Source organism: Eptesicus fuscus, chromosome 21, assembly GCF_027574615.1.
Source record: "Eptesicus fuscus isolate TK198812 chromosome 21, DD_ASM_mEF_20220401, whole genome shotgun sequence".
Lineage (NCBI taxonomy): Eukaryota > Metazoa > Chordata > Mammalia > Chiroptera > Vespertilionidae > Eptesicus > Eptesicus fuscus.
Window position 1 is genome coordinate 6,367,340 of NC_072493.1, and position 17,575 is coordinate 6,384,914.

General features: G+C 51.0%; 1 protein-coding gene across 1 annotated transcript; it reads left to right on the plus strand.

Moving 5' to 3' along the window:
• Nucleotides 1–13,912: 13,912 nt before the first annotated feature.
• Nucleotides 13,913–14,500, plus strand: LOC103284865 (membrane cofactor protein). The gene is given in 3 exon segments (XM_028142628.2): nt 13,913–14,012; nt 14,015–14,108; nt 14,110–14,500. Coding segments are annotated over 3 exon segments (585 nt in total).
• Nucleotides 14,501–17,575: the final 3,075 nt, after the last annotated feature.

The window sequence follows — 17,575 nt, forward strand, 5'->3', positions numbered from 1 at the left end:
CTCCTCCACAGGGTACCTCCATCTTCCGCCCCATCCGAGGGGCTCCTCCCTCTCCTTCCTCCCCCTCCACAGGGCACCGCCCTCCCCTCCCCCACCCTCCGCAGGGCTGAGCATGCTGACAGCTGCTGAGAGGCCCACAGGCCACAGGGCAGCCTCTTGCTCCATGTCTGTAGGTCGATGAGGGTTTTTAAACCACGGGCAGTCCGGACCCGTCTCCAATGTGCAACTGTCCTCCCGGTCCCGGTGAAAACAGAGAGTTCTCAGATCAAATCCCAGATCTGCCCCACGCATAGGCAGGGTTTCGGAACTTCTCACAGGCCCAGGAGAGCTGCGATCCTGTGTGCCGGTGCCTGGAACTCTTCTTTTATATGTTTTATATTTATACTAGAGGCCCAGTGCACGAAATTCATGCACAGGGGCTGGGGGTGGGGGGAGGTGTCCCTCAGCCCAGCCTGCACCCTCTCCAATCTGGGACCCCTCTCACAATCCAGGACTGCTGGCTCCCAACTGCTCACCTGCCTGCCTTCCTGATTGCCGCTAACCACTTCTTTTTGCCAGCCTGATCACCCCCTAACCACTCCCCTGCCAGCCTGATTGATGCCTAAATATTCCCCTGCCAGACTGTTTGCCCCTAAATGCCCTCCCCTGTAGACCTGGTCACCCCTAACTGCCCTCCCCTGCAGGTTTGATCGCCTACAACTGCCCTCCCTTGCAGGCCTGATCCCTCCCAACTGCCCTCCCTTGCAGGTCTGGTCCCTCCCAACTGCCCCCCCTGCTCGCCACCTTGTGGCAGCCATCTTGTGTACACATGGGGGCAGGATCTTTGACCACATGGGGGCAGCCATCTTGTGCGTTGGAGTGATGGTCAGTTTGCATATTATTCTTTTATTAGATAGGATACTTTACATTGATGTCAGAGAGGAAGGGGGAGGGAGGGAGAGAGAAACATCAATGATGAGAGAGACTCATAACCACCTGCCTCCTGCATGACCTCACTGGGGATTGAGCCCACAACCCGCGCCTGTGCCCTGACACGAATCGAACCGTGACCTCCTGGTTCATGGGTCAACCCTCAAGCTCTGAGCCCCTCCAGCCGGGCCCTCTGACATTCCCCAAATCATGGGTCCCCCAAGGGCACAGCTCACTGAAGGTCATGTCAGCCCAGCAGCCTGGTGGGGGACGCTGCCTTCACAGGAGCCCAGGGGGTCTCCAGCCGCACCCGGGAGGCAAGACTGAAGGGTCTGACCCGGACCCGGCGTCCCTGACTCCGTCCTCGAGTCAGAAGTTGGGAAACAGCATCAGCCAGACGAGTCTGTCTGCCAGGTGGGGCTTGAGGCGACGACGGGGGTGACACAGGCACCTGGGTCGTAGAACGAAGTTGTCCGCATGCACCCTCTCCCGACTGGGGTGGCGGTCGATTTTGGACCGAGTCCTGGGTGCACTGCCAAAGACCGGTGCTTCCTGTGGCTCCAGGTGGGCCTCCCTCGATGGCTCTTCCTCTTCCTCCTGGAGGACCGCTGTCATCACGCTCTGGGGCTCCATCTGGAAAATGAATGAACTGCCCCGGTTTGCCTGCCAGAGCGGGTCAGCTCCGCGGGGCCCGGACACGCACGCCTCTACCCAGCCGCCCCACGTGCGGTCACCCGCTGCCTCCTGGAAACACGGGACATGTGCCCGAGGGTCACCCAGACCCTGAGATCCACAGGCAGGCTTGGGCGCCAGGACCTCCTGGGTTGCCACCGAGTAGGGCACATGGAGACCGGGTCCTCAGGGCGCAGCCACTGTGCTCGGGTCCCTGGTCGCTGGCCTCTTTGGAGGAGCCCGGGCCCTCTGACCCGGCTCGGCCCCTGGTCTGCTGTGTGGTCCCAAGGGCACCCCTGCCCTTCACCCGTCCCACATGGAGCCCCTGTCTCCCTTGGGCTCTGTGGGCCTCGGGCCTAGGGACCCACCTCCTCCCAGCCCCACGCGCCAGAGCACAGGGCCTGGGAGGAAGGGGCTAAGTTAGTGTTTGGTGACTGACAGGCCAGAGTCTAATAGCAGGGCCTCAGGCCTGGGGGCGGGGGGTGGAGGGAGAGGGAGCATCAAAGGCCAAGGGCAGATCACTCCTAAAGCTCCAGGACCAAGATTATGGCGGGGAGCCTGGAGGGGCAAAGGGCCTGAGGGGTGTGGGGTAACAGGGCCCTGCAGATCCCCAAGTCCCCAAACTAGAGATAGCTTGTAATACCAAATACCACCTAAGTGCTGAGTGAATAGCGGTTCCATTGTTCGATTAGGGCATCATGACAGGAAAACGATGTCTGCATCTGTTTAGTTCGAGCTGGTTTAGGCCTAACTACACAGTACACGTCAGCAACAATGTAACCATGTAACTAACTACACAGTGATGTCAGCAACAATGTAACAACTAACTAACCACCCAGTGATGTCAGCAACAATGTAACAATGTAACTAACTACACAGTACATGTCAGCAACAATGTAACAACATAAGTAACCACCCAGTGATGCCACCAACAATGTAACAACGTAACTAACTACACAGTACATGTCAGCAACAATGTAACCATATAACTAACTACACAGTGATGTCAGCAACAATGTAACAACATAACTAACCACCCAGTGATGTCAGCAACAATGTAACCACATAACTAACCACCCAGTGATGTCAGCAACAATGTAACAATGTAACTAACTACACATTACATGTCAGCAACAATGTAACTACTAACTAACCACCCAGTGATGTCAGCAACAATGTAACAATATAACTAACCGCCCAGTGATGCCACCAACAATGTCACCACATAACTAACCACCCAGTGATGTCAGCAACAATGTGACAACATAACTAACCACCGAGTGATGTCAGCACCAATGTAACCACATAACTGAACACCCAGTGATGTCAGCAACAATGCAACAACATTACTAACTACACAGTGATGTCAGCAACAATGTAACAACATAACTAACCACCCAGTGATGTCAGCAACAATGTAACCATATAACTAACTACACAGTGATGTCAGCAACAATGTAACAACTAACTAACCACCCAGTGATGCCAGCAACAACGTAACAACATAACTTGCACCCTGGCCCTGCCCTTTTAACCTTTACATCGTAGTTTTACTTGACCTGTTCTGTGTGCTGGTGGGTGTGGACCCACAAACACTTCCCACCGTGCTGCGGTTGCCTGCGGTGGTCAGCACACTGACACGCTGTGCAGGCGTGTGGCCGGGAGCGACAGTGCACTCTGGGGCGTGTGCACAACCACAGAACTGCCCGACGACGACGCGTTTCCCGGAGTGCATCCCCATCGTCAGTGACGCCCGGCTGCACAGCTGTGCACAGTGTCAACCGCTTTATCGAGCTGTGATCAGCACCCAGAAAGCTGTTCATATGCAATATCTAAAACTCGATAAATCTGGGGCAAGTACACACCCATGAAACCATCAGCACCATCAAGGCCATCAGTACATCTGTCAGCTCTGGAGGTTCCCTGCTGCCCCCGCTCTGATAGAATCGAGTGTGTGTGTGTGAGTCAGTGTGTAGAGCATTAGCCCTCAGATTGAAGGGTTGGGGGTTTGATTTCCATCAAGGACATGTACCTCAGTTTAAGGCTCGATCCCTGGCCCAAATAAGTTGGGGTGTGTGCAGGAGGCAACCAGTGGATGTGTGTCTCTCATTTCACTCTGTCTCTCCCCCTCCCTTCTAATCTCTCTAAAAATCAATGGAAAAGAAAATAAACCTGATTGAGGATTTACTAAAATAAAATAAAGAACACGGAAAAAAGACCTGAGTAGACGTCAGTGCCCGGGGCAGCAGAGCCAACTGCGGGCAGATGCTGCCCAGCGCTCCAGATGTGTTTCCATCCCGGAACCTGTCCTGTCATCACTGATCCTTCTCTTCCCCTTCCTCCCCTCCCCCCTCCCCTGTCCCCCTACAGGGAGGGCCTGAAGTGTTAGCCAGGGCTCCCCTGGCCGCAGGGGCACACCCCATGCACCCCTCACGGGGAGCTTTAGCTTGAGTTGGGGTGACTGAGGCTGCGCCCCAGCCCAGGTTAGGGAGAGCCCAGCTCCGGGGTGGGGAGGAGAGGGGAGCCCAGGCTTGGGCCTGGAGGAGGTTCGGTTTCTCTGCGGGCAGCGCCCCCTGGCGGCCCATGAAATCACGGCGGCTCACTCCTTCCCTGGAGAAGCGGGAGGGGGACCAGGAGGGGAAGAGGCTTCTAGGTGGGTTCTCAGGAAGGAGAGCTGGAAGGAGAGCGGTGAGAATCACGCACACCTTCAGCCCCTCAGGTCTGAGGCCACGGAACGCGGTGACACGGGTACCGCACCCTCCCCGAGGGGGCGGGGCCTCCCGCGTGGGGTCCCCAGCGCACAGCGGTGCGCACAGCCCTGAGGCCGGCCCGGGGGGAGTCATTCCGTTTCCCGTGCCTCGGTTTCCTCATTTGGGAAAGGGCCGTGATAGAGCTGGTTCCCCCGGGACTGTCCGGGAGACCCCAGGAGGCCGTGTGGAGGGTCTGAATGGTTCTGGTTGCCCTGTCCAGTGTGGCTCAGTGGATAGAGTCTCGACCTGTAGACTGAAGGGTCCCGGGTTCGATTCTGGTCAAGGGCATGTACCTCGGTTGCCGGCTGGATCCTCGGCCCTGGTTAGGGTTCAGACAGAAGACAACCCATGTATCTCTCTCACATGGATGTTTCTCTCTCTGTCTCCCCCACTCCCTGCCACTCCCTCTAAAATCAACGGGAAAATGTCCTCAGGTGAGGATTAACCAAACAATGAGAAGAAATAGAAATAACTGCTCTGGCTCACGTCGCAGGCTGTGAGAGGAACAGCGTCAGTAAAGCCCCAGGTGAGCGGCAGGCACCCAGAGGGCCAGGAGGCCGACCCCCACACCCCCACACTGCACCCCATTCCCCAGCCCCACAATGCCCCTGAGGGCGAGGCTGTGTTCACAGAGCCAGCCGGAGCCAGAACTCAGATGGGGTCCTCTGAGGCCAGCACCCCCACCCTCACCCCCACCCCCACCCCGAAGCCAGCACCCCCACCCTCACCCCCACCCCGCTCCCCCTTAGGCTGAGCGAGCCAGCCCCTTCCTCACAGGGCTCTTTTGGGAGAAACTCACCCAGACCCAAGGCTGGGTGACCCCAGGTCAGGCCACACATACACCCCCCACTCTGCACCCCCCACAACCTCTTAACTAGAGCGCATGAGACAACTTCATATCATTTTGAAAATTGAAAACTGAAAGCTGAGATGTTACGGACCGGCTGGCGTGGCTCAGTGGTTGAGCATCGACTTGGGAACCTGGAGGTCAGGGTTCGAATCCCTGTCAGGGCACATGCCTGGTTGCGGGCACCATCCCAGGTGTGGGGCTTGCAGGAGGCAGCCGGTCAGTGATTCCCTCTCATCACTGGTGTTTCTCTCCCCCTCACCCTTCCTCTCTGAGTCAGTGGGAATCCATTTAAAAATAAATGAACAAATAGAGAGGAGCAGCCTGCAGCCGCCCGGGCAGGTCAGGGCTGGGCTCCCGGTCCCTCCGCTGGGGCCTGGGCAGGGACTCCGAGGAAGGAGGGCCTCAGGGGCGCAGTGAGGAAGGCCTGAGTGAGGGAACACTGGATGGCGTCCGCTGTGCTGTGTCCCTGAGCTGTGGTTTACTTTCCTCTTTCCTGTTCCTTGGGGGGGGGGGGGGGGGGGGTCTGGGAAGCCCGGGGCCGGGGAGGCTGAGAGGCGGCCCCTCTGAGGGGTGGGGGTGGGTGGGAAGGCTTTGCAGGGGGAGCACTTGGACGGTAGGACCCCCCTCACCCACACCCGCCTCACCCACCTGTTAGCAATGCTCCCAACGATGTGGCAGAAGGAGACACTGGGAACTGGACCTGCAAGGCAGACGGAACCTTCTAAAGGGTGCTCCCAGCTGGGATCCTGGGCCGGAGCACTGCCAACACGAAGTCCATCCAGGTTTTGTTTCCCGACAGGTCTGCCTGCCCTCACCCTGCATCTGCCCTGATTGGTCAGGGCTCAGAGCTCAGATTCCCGTTAATGAACAATTGGCTGCTTCCCAGGAAGGGGAGGGTAAGGGGGAGTCTAAGGTAGGGGGGAGTGGGGTGGAGAGGGGGCCCCTGAGAGTCTGAAGGTCAGATCAAAAATGAAACTAAGGTGGCCCTGAGCTCCTTTGTTTGACAGAAAGGTCACTGGTTCACTCTCACCCCCCCCACCCCCACCCTAGTGCCCTGTGAGAACACCCCTGCCGGCCCCTCTGACCTGACCTCACCCTCCTCCCTCCGCGGCCCCCGAGGGTCAGGTCCCTGGGCTGCTCCCTGGCCCAGAACTGGCTCCCCTCCGGCCAGTGCAGGGCTGGCTCCCTCACAGGGTGCAGGGGGTGCCAGGTGACTGTCCCTGATCCTGCTGGCACCCCAGCCCTGCCCCACGTCCGCCTTCCTCCTGGCGGCCAGCACTCCCATCAGAAATGACCTGCTCTGTCCTCCTTCTAGCAAACTGCTCTGTCCGCCTCCCACCAGGAGGTCTGCCTCTGAGGGCTCGTCCCCACTCCCTGCTGTGAAGGTACCCACACCCCTCTCTCAGGTGCCCACACCCCTCTCCCAGGAGCCCACACCCCTCTCCCAGGTGCCCACATCCCTCTCCCAGGTGCCCACACCCCTCTCCCAGGTGCCCACACCCCTCTCCCAGGGCTCAGCGTTGTCCTCCCTCAGTGGAGGGAGGGAGGAGGGAGGGAATGGAGGGAGGGAGGTCATTTTCTGGTGAGAACAGAAAACAGAAGAGGCCTCCCCATCAGCTGGGGTGGGGGTGGGGTTTGGGGTGGGGAGGCAGGAGGAGGCGGAGCTGCTGTTTTTACCAAGAAAAACCTCTAGGTCCAGCCCTAGCTGGTTTTGCTCAGTGGATAGAGCGTTGGCCTGCGGACTGAAGGGTCCCAGGTTTGATTCTGGTCAAGGGCAAGTACCTTGGTTGTGGGCACATCCCCAGTAGGGGTTGTGCAGGAGGCAGCTGATCGATGTTACTCTCTCATCGATGTTTCTAACTCTCTATCCCTCTCCCTTCCTCTCTGTAAAAAATCAATACAATATATTTTTTTTAAAAAAAGAAAAGAAAAAAACAGGGTGTGAGGCTCCTGTCATGGGGAGGTGGGCGGATGCTGGGGAGCCTCTGGGACCTGGCCAGGCCTGTGCTCACTTCCTCCAGGCCACGCCCACTGGCCTGTGGTCAGGGGACCTGTAAGCAGCCCCAGAGCTCACCGACCACAGGGCTGCTCTCCCTCTTCTCGGCCCCGGGCCCGACCCCCTCAGTGCTGGGGTCATAGGTCTCAGTCCTTGGCTGCAGCCTGGGCTCCCATCCCGGCCTGCCAGGCGCCTGACCAGGAGTGTGCCTGGCACGGGTGGCCTAGGCCCCTTCCAGTGCCCATGGGAGGCCTGGGGGCGCCCCCACCAGGAGAGCTGGGAGCTCTGCACCCTCAGCTGGTCCTGTGAGCTCGCCTTCTGGAGGACCTTCTGTGTGGACAGAGACCGAGCCCGCACGGCCCCACTCCCCGTCCGCTGGCGGGATGTCGTCTCCTTTGCTGCTGCGCTTTTTAAATAAAACCAACAAAATGGTGCAGACAAGGGCCTGCCTGCCCCCCTCTTTCTGTTCCATCAGCCCCCACCCCCCCAGGCCACTTTCCCCAACTTTTTCCTAAAAATATGTTTTTACTGATTTCATAGAAGAAGGGAGAGCGAGAGAGAGAGATGTCATTGATGAGAGAGAATCATGGGTCGGCTGGCTGCCTCCTGCACGCCCCACACTGGGGATCCAGCCCCCACCCCAGGCCTGTGCCCTGACCGGGAATCTGACCCTGACCTCCTATCTGACCACTGGGCCCGCCCCGGGATCCTCAGCGCTTGGTGTCCGTCCTGCTGACCCGCGAGGTCGGGGCAGGTGCAGCCGCAGACACCATCCCACGTGCGAGCCCCGCCGTCTCACGCCCTCCCGCCGCCGGGCAGCGCCCTGGTTCTCTCTGTGGGGACCAGGTCACTGCCTGGCGTGTCCCCTCCGCTGCTCCCTGAGCTCCTCCCAGGAGCCTCCGCCTCCATCCCAGGGCCCAGCTCAGCCTAAAGGCCGTGGCGTGGCGTGGGCTTGTCGCCAGGGCGCCCGGCAGGCTCCGCGATGGTCCCAGCAGGGCTGTCCGAGCACCAGCGAGGTCTGCGTGCGGCACACGCCCGGTCCGCCGCCTGGAACAGCCGCTCCTGCAGGAGGAGCTGCGGGCGGGAGGCCAGCGCTCAGGGACTAGGCCTGAGCCCCTTGTGCGGTGCACCAGCCCCGGCTTCCCACAGGGGGCCCAACGGGGGCCTGAGTGCTGACCCAGAAACACCCCTCGACCTCCTGGTCCACAGGTCGACGTTCAGCTACGGAGCCACGCCCACCGGGCCATCCGTTTATTTTGTCCCTTAGATGCCACATAGGAGTGAGCTCATGTGATCCTTGTTCTCTGACGGGCTTATTTCACTTCCCATGATGCTCTCCATGTCACCATCCTCCCTGCTGCCTCCCCATCCCTGGCTCCCCACGCCCCTCTGCGGGGACCCCTCGCCGCCCAGTGACGCCTTGTCTAAGGCTGGGCCTCTGGGCACAGAGGGGGTTGGAGATGGGTGGGCAGTGTGGTCCCTCCTGGGTGCCTCCCCCTGATGCCCTGGGCGCCCTCCACAGCCCACCACGATGGTGGAGCACCAGGCTGTTAGAGAGTAGAAATTTTTGAGCATGCTTCCTCCTAGTGGACTTAGCCTTGAATCACAAAGTAGCCTTGCCAGATAGAACACTGTCAGCTTTCTGAAGAACAGGATGACCCTGTAAATAACATGGTCATCAAGAATATGACCCTGACATTACTTAAGAAAAACTGTTTTGTCTTAAATTGCTTGCTCTGCAAAAACAAGATGTGGTAAATGTGCTTAAAAGCAGTCCTGCACAAAGGGTCGGGGCTGCTCTCTGGACTCCCTGCATGGAGAAAGGCAGAGCAGTCAACAGTCAGCTAATAAAGGCTCCCTAAATTTTAATTTGGTCTGGACTCCAGTGGTCGTTCACTCACATTCGTTCCACAACATGGCCAACATGGAGATCACCTGCCGGCGCATCGCCCAGGTGGAGAGCTGCTTCGGGGCGTCGGGGCAGCCGCTGGCGCTGCCGGGCCGCGTGCTGCTGGGCGAGGGCGTGCTGACCAAGGAGTGCCGCAAGAGGGCCCAGCCGCGCGCCTTCTTCCTCTTCAGCGACATCCTGGTCTAGGGCAGCATCGTGCTCAGCGGGCGCCGCTACCGCGCCCAGCGCGTCATCCCGCTGGAGGAGGTGACGCTGGAGCCGCTGCCCGAGACGCTGCAGGCCCGCAACCGCTGGCTGATCCGCACGGCCCACAAGTCCTTCGTGGTGTCGGCCGCCTCGGCCACGGAGCGCCAAGAGTGGATCCGCCACATCGAGGAGTGCGTGCGGCGGCAGCTGCGGGCCACGGGCTGCGGGAAGGCCCAGTCACCCTGCATCCGCCTGCACAGCCTCCTGCTCCCGAGGGCGGGAGACCCCGAAGCTGCCCGGCTCCCCAGGACCCCGCCCTGGCTGGTGGGCGGCGGTGGCAGTGGCACCCCCAGCACCCTCCTCCGGACATGGGGGTCTCTGTCCACTTCAGGTTGTTCTCTTTCCAGACAGCAAACCCCACACTCACCCTCCTGGGGCCGAAGGCCATTGCTCAGCCGAGAGCTGTGCTGCCCGAGGGACAGGCCCGGGCGTTTCATGGGACAGAGCGGGTCTTGCTTCTCCGAGGCCGTGATCCACCGCATGTGACCCGAGACCAGGCCTCCCCCAGGGACCATGGGGCTCCGGGAACCAGGCCTGCCCACCCCCTTGCTGGTGCCCACCTGCCCATCAGCTGGGCTCCGTTGGGCTGGGCATGTGGCTCCCCGAGCAGCAGTGCCCCCCAGGCTGTGGCCGCAGCCTGCCCAGGCCTCCCGCCCCGCACTGTGTCCAGGTGTTGGGGGTTGGTGCCTCCTGGTCCTCATCCTCCTGTGCCCAGGGAAGCCATGTGTCCGGTTAGGACTAACTTCCAGTACAGAAACCTTACCAGCAGGAAGCCACCCCTTTCCCAATACTGTGATAAGAGAGCACCAAGGAACGCGGAAGGCCGATGGACCTTGGGCGTTAGCAGGGCTGTGTGGAGATAATGGTGGCTCGAAGCAATTTCCTGACCTGATAACCTCAAAGTAAATGTTTACTGGACCTTACTGTCCTTTACTGATCTTTACTGCCCTTAGAGACGGTGTGTCTGCTGTTTGCCAAAGTTTACCGAGGGCAGGATGTGTATCTAACACTGAATGAGAAGCAGATAAGCCCAGGTTTTGGTGTGCCTCTCCAAGAGAGAGGTCCCACCTGGCCCCATGCCTCCTGATTTCATATTTCTTGTCTAGCATTTTCATTTGTGCATCGGCCCCTCCTTCAGATCCTGAACCCTGCCGCAAAACGTTGTGGCATTCTGGTGCCCGAACAAGGACCTGGAGGAAAAGATTTGCCTGTGATAAAATCGAAGTGAAAAAGGAAATGTGGAAATTCCCCAGAAAGGTGGGACGTTCACTGCACATGAAGCTCGTGCCAGCTTCGGAGTCTCGACAGTTAGTGGACGGGCAACATTTTGATTCAGCCAGGCTATCATGGGAAGAATTTGAGTAAAAGGCAAAAACATCATTGTAAATTTTTAGCTTGCATGCTCAAGGATAACAGTACTCTCTTAAATCAGGCTCAAGGAAAGTGAGTGCCCTTGTCATCTTTAACTAGGTGGGCTCTTGTTCGAACTGCATTATGCCCACTTCATATTGGGGATCAAAAGTCTGTAACTCCTAAGGCCCCGATCCTCTGCCTCTAGTGTGGGAAAGATTACCAGCTAGAGAAAATGGGGCTAACAGTCCTTTCACAAAAGGACTCGTTGATGCTTTGTCTGAAAATTACCATATGACGCATTGGGACTGGCAGATTTTAGCTAAGACGACTTTAGATGCCAGTTAGTGCTGTGGAGAGCAGAATAGGATAAGATCTGTGAACAGCAGGCTGAGATCTAGGCCGCATCTGGCTGTAAGTCCCAGGCGATGTAAAACATCTGAAAGATCCGTGAAAAGAACTCTGATTTATTAAGTCTTGTCTATGTGTTATGCACGCTTATAAATATCATATATATGAGTGTCTGTTGATTGTTGTCTTATCTGTCTTCTTTGTTTGGTTTAATGTGTTTATTGTTAGTCTATTAAGCATGCCTTTAATTTATTTTAATAGAAAAGAAACAGTAGATGGCCAGGCTATTACTAAATTTCCCCAGAGCAAACAGAATGTGGGGGTGGGGAGAAGGAATATGAGCGGTACACGTGGCCGATAACACAGGTCCTAGGAAAATTCCCTAGAAAAGGGAGGTAACTAAGAAAGGCCCCAGCCCAGTGATTACTAGGTCCCTTGGTGATCCTGTAAAATGGACGTCCTCTCTCGGGAGCGTTCTTATAAGTCTCACTTTCGCCATGTTTTTATATCCCAGTCCGTCATTGGAAATTTGGATAGATGAGACATTTATCACAATTTAGGGATGCGTCTGGGACTTTTCTACCCTTGAAGAGAAAAAGGCTAGTTCAAGGGGGAGGCTCCCCACCTGATTTTGGGTGGCTTCTTGGCCTAAGTCCCATCCCTTCACAGATGCTATAGAATAGGCTCGAGACTGTTGTTCTTTGGAAGATGGCAAAAATGACACAAGGAAAATATACAGGCTGTGTTTGGGCAATAAGATGAGTGTTTCCTCACCCTAGCCAGTTTTGCTCAGTGGATAGAGCATCAGTCTTCGGACTGAAGGGTCCCAGCTTCGATTCTGGTCAAGGGCATGTACCTTGGTTGCGGGCACATCCCCAGTAGAGAGTGTGCAGGAGGCAGCTGAATCGATGTTTCTCTCCCATCGATGTTTCTAACTCTCTATCCCTCTCCCTTCCTCTCTGTAAAAAATCAATAAAAATATATATTTTTAAAAAGATTAGTGTTTCTATAATCATGGATAGTTCTTGAATAATAATAGACCTCATTCCAAGTTTGCCTCCCAGGTCCTGAGGGCACTCCTGTTTTTATAAAGAAAAATAAAATAAAATAAAATATTTTAACATTAAAGCCACTGAAAGCCAGTGAGTTATCTCTGTTACAGAATTTGCCAAGGAAAATGCCTTGGGTAATAATAATTGGCTTTAAAATCTCAAAGTTGTTAAGGCAAAATATATATAACTAAAATGAAGAGTATATGGTAAAAAATATTTTCAGTAGTAATTACCTGGTATCTATGACTAAACATAGTTTTCCAACGTCTTTGGTAACTTGAACCTTTGGAATTTGCTGAATTAAATAATAAAAATTATTAAATATCTAGGTATTTTGAAATAACAGGATACTGAAATATTAATCTGAGTTTGCCTCATATGAAAATTCTAAAGGATAGATTTAAATCTATTAATTGATATGCCTTGTATTCTATTTAAAATATGTCCTTAAAATATAAATTTATTTTTAATCTGAGAAATGTGAGTATTTGACTTGCTGCCTAAAAGTTGAGGCTTCTAAGAGTTAAAAGTTCAAACTAAGTTGGGAGCAATTATATAGTTGTGATAGTAGAATGCATGAAGTATGGAAATTCATTTTTAAGAAAAATTATTTTTGCATTTTCTCTGAAAAATGAGTAGTTCAAAATATAGTGTAGTCTTTATGTGTACTACGTGTGGTAAAATTTCAACCTAGGATATAATATTTTATTGGCATGATTAAAAAAGAGGATTAATTCTATGGTCTGAACCAAATCTTTAATATTAAAACCAGTTTAAATTTAATTGATGTCTTTTAGAATAATTACAAAAGGTATGTAATATAATCTTTAGGTTATGTATATTTGATAGTCTTTCCAAGTTAAATTTCAGTACTTGAACCAGAGATAGCTTTGGGACATTTCAAGGGCCCTGGAATGATTCAAGGATTCATTCTCTTCTTAAAAGAAATATTTTTAAAGTAAATGAGGCCGATCTAATATACTTGAAATCGTGTGGGAAGCTTTATTAAATAAAAATTAAGAACTGTGTTCTACATATATGTTTAAATGTGATAGAGGTGTCAGCTTCTAAGCTTGGCAGGCAGCAGCGAAATTTCAAGACAGGAGCATACATAATGCCTCAAACCCCACCCAGCCTGCTCTTCAGATTGGCTGGAGGGTGGGGCGGCATCTGTACTTCATAAATCAAGTGTATAAGTTTACTTACTTGGCTTTTTCAATAAAGGTGCCCACTTTAATTACTTAATAAGTTAGCTATTCACAATATAATCAAGGTCTCATATAAACTCATTTATATGATAAGCCAATATTTTAGGAGAAATTGGTTCTAACAAAGTCCGAAGTAAAATTTGATTACATATGAAAGTGAGCACTAGCCAAAAGGAATACTGTTTGAAAGTAAATTTAAGCCTAAAAAGGGGAAATTTTAAAATCTCTTCCACTACTATTTACAAAGTAAACTAAAAATTATTATTCAAGCATTAAATCTCACCATTAGTAAGACACCATAAGTAAAAAGAAAGTTGGTAGGATTCCCGCTGACCTCCTGGAAAATGACCTGGTCTTGGGAGCCACGCAGGCCACCTCCCCCCCGCCCTACCCCCCGGGGTCCCTTTCCTTCTTGGTGCTTCATGAGGATCGCTTTGGTGACCCTCGTGCTCCAGTAACCCACCGCCTTTGGTAGGAACCTGGAGAGGGCGTGCGCTCCGGAACCGAACTAGAGAAGGACTGTGGGAAACCACCAGTGTATCAATCTATGCACTTTAAGGGCACCCCTCCATCTTCATGGTCACCTGGGAGAAAATATTTTATGAATCTAGGCCAGGATATGTTTATGCCTTTTTTTTTTTTTTATGGCCTCACCACCTTTTGTGAGAAAAATAACTCATGGTACCCTGTTGATGACGCTTGTAACAAAAGGCAATGTCCAACCCTAACGTTCCTAATGGTGAACTATATGAACAATATGAACCACAGACGGGCTTTCAACTTGATAAAGACGTTCACTTTTATTGCAGCTATGGAGCTTTTGTGTGAAGCACCTGGGAAAATAGACAACGGAAAACACACGAATAGCTGGAGGTTTGTGTTTGAATTTAATGAAGTAGTGAGTTATACTTGTGACCCTTCAGGTGGACCTCAGGAGTATTCATTTGTTGGAGAGAGCAAGCTTACTTGTTCTGGGCCTGGCAAATGGAATAGTGACCCTCCTCCATGTAACGTGGTACAGTGTGAACCGCCAGTACTCAAATATGGAAAACCATTGTCAGAAATGAAAGAAAAAATTTTCTACAAAGATGAGGTTGCATTTGAATGCCTGAAGGGTTTCTACTTTTATGGCAGCAAACCTCCAGTTTCAAGATATCCAGGATATCCCATGCCTCTTGAATCACCACCAACTGAAGAGATTTTCTAAATAGACCCAGGAATCATTGCTCTAATTATTCTTACTACTAGTGGGCTGGTGCATGAAATTCGTGCATTTGGGGTCTACAGTTTGATCTTCGATGGCTAAAGTTATAGTCTGAAAGGCTGCCAACTGTTCATCATTCAGAGAATTTATCAAAACCTCTGCCTGTTGTCGCTCCTACGATTGATCACATGTATTTGCATTCATTAATAAAGGATAGTCCGGAAGTTTGAATGTGAACATTTCATTACATGCAATGTGAATATCTCCTGAATTTCGTTAAGGACAGGCATTTCAGAGTTTACATAGGCACCTTCTCTTCTGTGTAATTTCCAACAGAAATCTTCAATAAAATGAGATTTATTCTCATCCCATAATTTGTCTGCAGCAGAAGGACACCCAAACACACATATGTATGCAAAAAGTTGCCGCAGTTGTTTGGGCATATTAAGGACGATTGCATCATCAAGCTATCTTTCCAGATAATGTCGTCAAGTAATAATCCTCGGTGTTTAGCAGCTTCACGGAATGTATCATAAGTTACACCTCCTACAGTTCGCAGATCCTCAAAACTTATCGCACCTTTTACATGCAGAAGGAAAAGTCTAAGGTAATATCGTTCGGTTCTCTAAAGCTCACAGTGAACAGTCTACCCAATACTTTATTCCCACCCTTTCGGCGTTTTGTCCACAAAGAATTATTAAACACATAATGCTGTGGAATCTCCCATTAATAATAATTACATGCATCAGAATCTTCTCTATTCAATAAGAACCAAACCATCAAAGTTGAGTTATGCCTTTTAGCCCTGTCCAAAACTTCAGCATAAAAATACAAATTCTGATCATTTGGCAAATGAATAGCTAACCCTGTGATTGCATGAGATGGGTCGTGCATTCGCATTGCAAAAAGTCTCCAAACAGCCTCAGGAGCACTCACATGCCTGGAGTCAATGAAGTCCTGTACTTCATCACGATTGATAATATTTTTTTCAGAAATGTGAATATCTGCACAATTGTGCCCTTTATATATGTATTTAAATAAATATTTGATACTTTTAATTGATGAACAGACTTCAACATTTATATGACAGTTATATTTGAGGCACAAATATGGGTTATAAGGGACAATCCAAGTGTTATCGACAACTTTATTTCCAATAGACATGGTGCTACCAGATCTTCGTTTGTATTTGGGATATCTATCAATATTTCCAATGGTCACATTTTGAAATTCTTTTGGATATCCCTTTGAACATTTTCCATACATGGACTATTTGGATTTTGTATTCCACATGGTCCATGTAACATATTTGATTTTACAATTTGAAAAAGTCAAGGACACGGTCTTCATCGGGAATTTCTGCCTTAACTATACGGTCAATGTCATCTTCCGTTCGTAATTTGGATTCACTATCTAATATCAATATGTGAGCGTGATGCAGTCCACGTTTCTGAAATTCAATGACATGAATTTTAGCTATTACTTTGCCAAATAAATGGAATTTACATATATCATTTAAAAGAGCATTCAGCTTAATATTAAAAACTCTGGCTACCAAGTCAGGTCTGTTTTCAACTTTTTGCCAGCATTTTAAATTGTTTGTAATATCTGCCCATTTGGGGTTGCATGTCATGGTCATGAATAAATCAGGCTTGCCATACTTCGTTACAATTGCCATAGCATCCTGATATCACTGCTGCATATATCTGGGACTACCCTCGAAAGGTGATGGAAGTATTATCATTTTACCAATCGGCACATTGTCATTTTCAGATCTAGATTTGAGATAATCCATCAAACCACTGTATTTTTCAACTCTCAACTTAGATTGGTTTATTTTAATGAAATTTATCCAATTGGACTCCATTTTTAAAATATGAATCCACAATAAACTGTTGAGTTAACTTTCCTGCATTTAAAATAGGATTGAATGTGTCCCAGACGGGAAGGTGAAATCCATAATATTGCATTTGTGTGACTCATGTCCTTACATTTTGTCTAGTATTATTGTCGATTACACTGTCATCTCTGAGTCTTAATGCAATATCTGTTCCCCAGCCTTTTCACCAGGTGGAAAAAGAATAGGATATGTCATTGCATCTAATGTAGGAAACAGGATACTGATTTGTTTCATTTTAGTGGAATTTGAATTATTGGGATCTGGTTTACAATGAATGAGCAAGTCCCTTTCAAAAGGAGATTCTCCATCTTCATTTCTGAATATGACAGCAACCTCGGTTACATGGGGAGAATTATATCTACCTGGGTCACTGTTACAATCATATTTAATCACCATTATTACTTCCATGGGAGCAATACCTTTTGCTGCTGCTTCAGATTGGGCTTCCTTTTCTACCTCATGTAGCATCTTGTACGAATTTGTTAATTCATTTATTTCATGCATGAGGTTGTTGATGTTGATCATGAGTCGTTCTGAGCAGCCCTGGTTTTCTGGCATTGCTAATCTTTTACTTGTCGCTTCTGCTGTATCCAAAATATAGAGTTGAGCAAACTTCCGAGAAACACCATCTGAAGGATGTTAAGTTCCAGTATGGTGATAAACTTGTCCGTGTATTCTAAAACAGTATGGCTACAGCCATGAACCAGAAAAGGCTCCTGCTCGCATGGAGCTGAGATCTGAGCGAGGGAGGCAGGCGCTGGACGCCGTGGAGCTGTGTCCCACCCCGTCTGCCAAGGCTCCCGGGGTCCCCGCCGCCGCCAGGGACAGTGTGGTGTCCTGGTCTTTCTTTTTTTTAATCTTTTTTTTGAAAGTATTACATATGTCCCCCTTTTTTCCCCATTGACCCCCTCTAGCCCGCCCCCTGCTCTCCACCCAGGCCCTCCCCACCCTATAGTCTGTGTCCATGGGTTATGCATCGATGCATACACGGTCCTTGATCTCCTTTCTCCCACTTATCCTCCTCCACCTTCCTCTGAGGTTCAACAGTCTGTTCTATGATTCTGTGTCTCTGGATCTATTTTGTTCATCAGTTTATTTCTTTAAAATATATTTTTATTGATTTCACAGAGGAAGGGAGAAGGAGAGAGAGAGATAGAAACATCAATGATGAGAGAGAA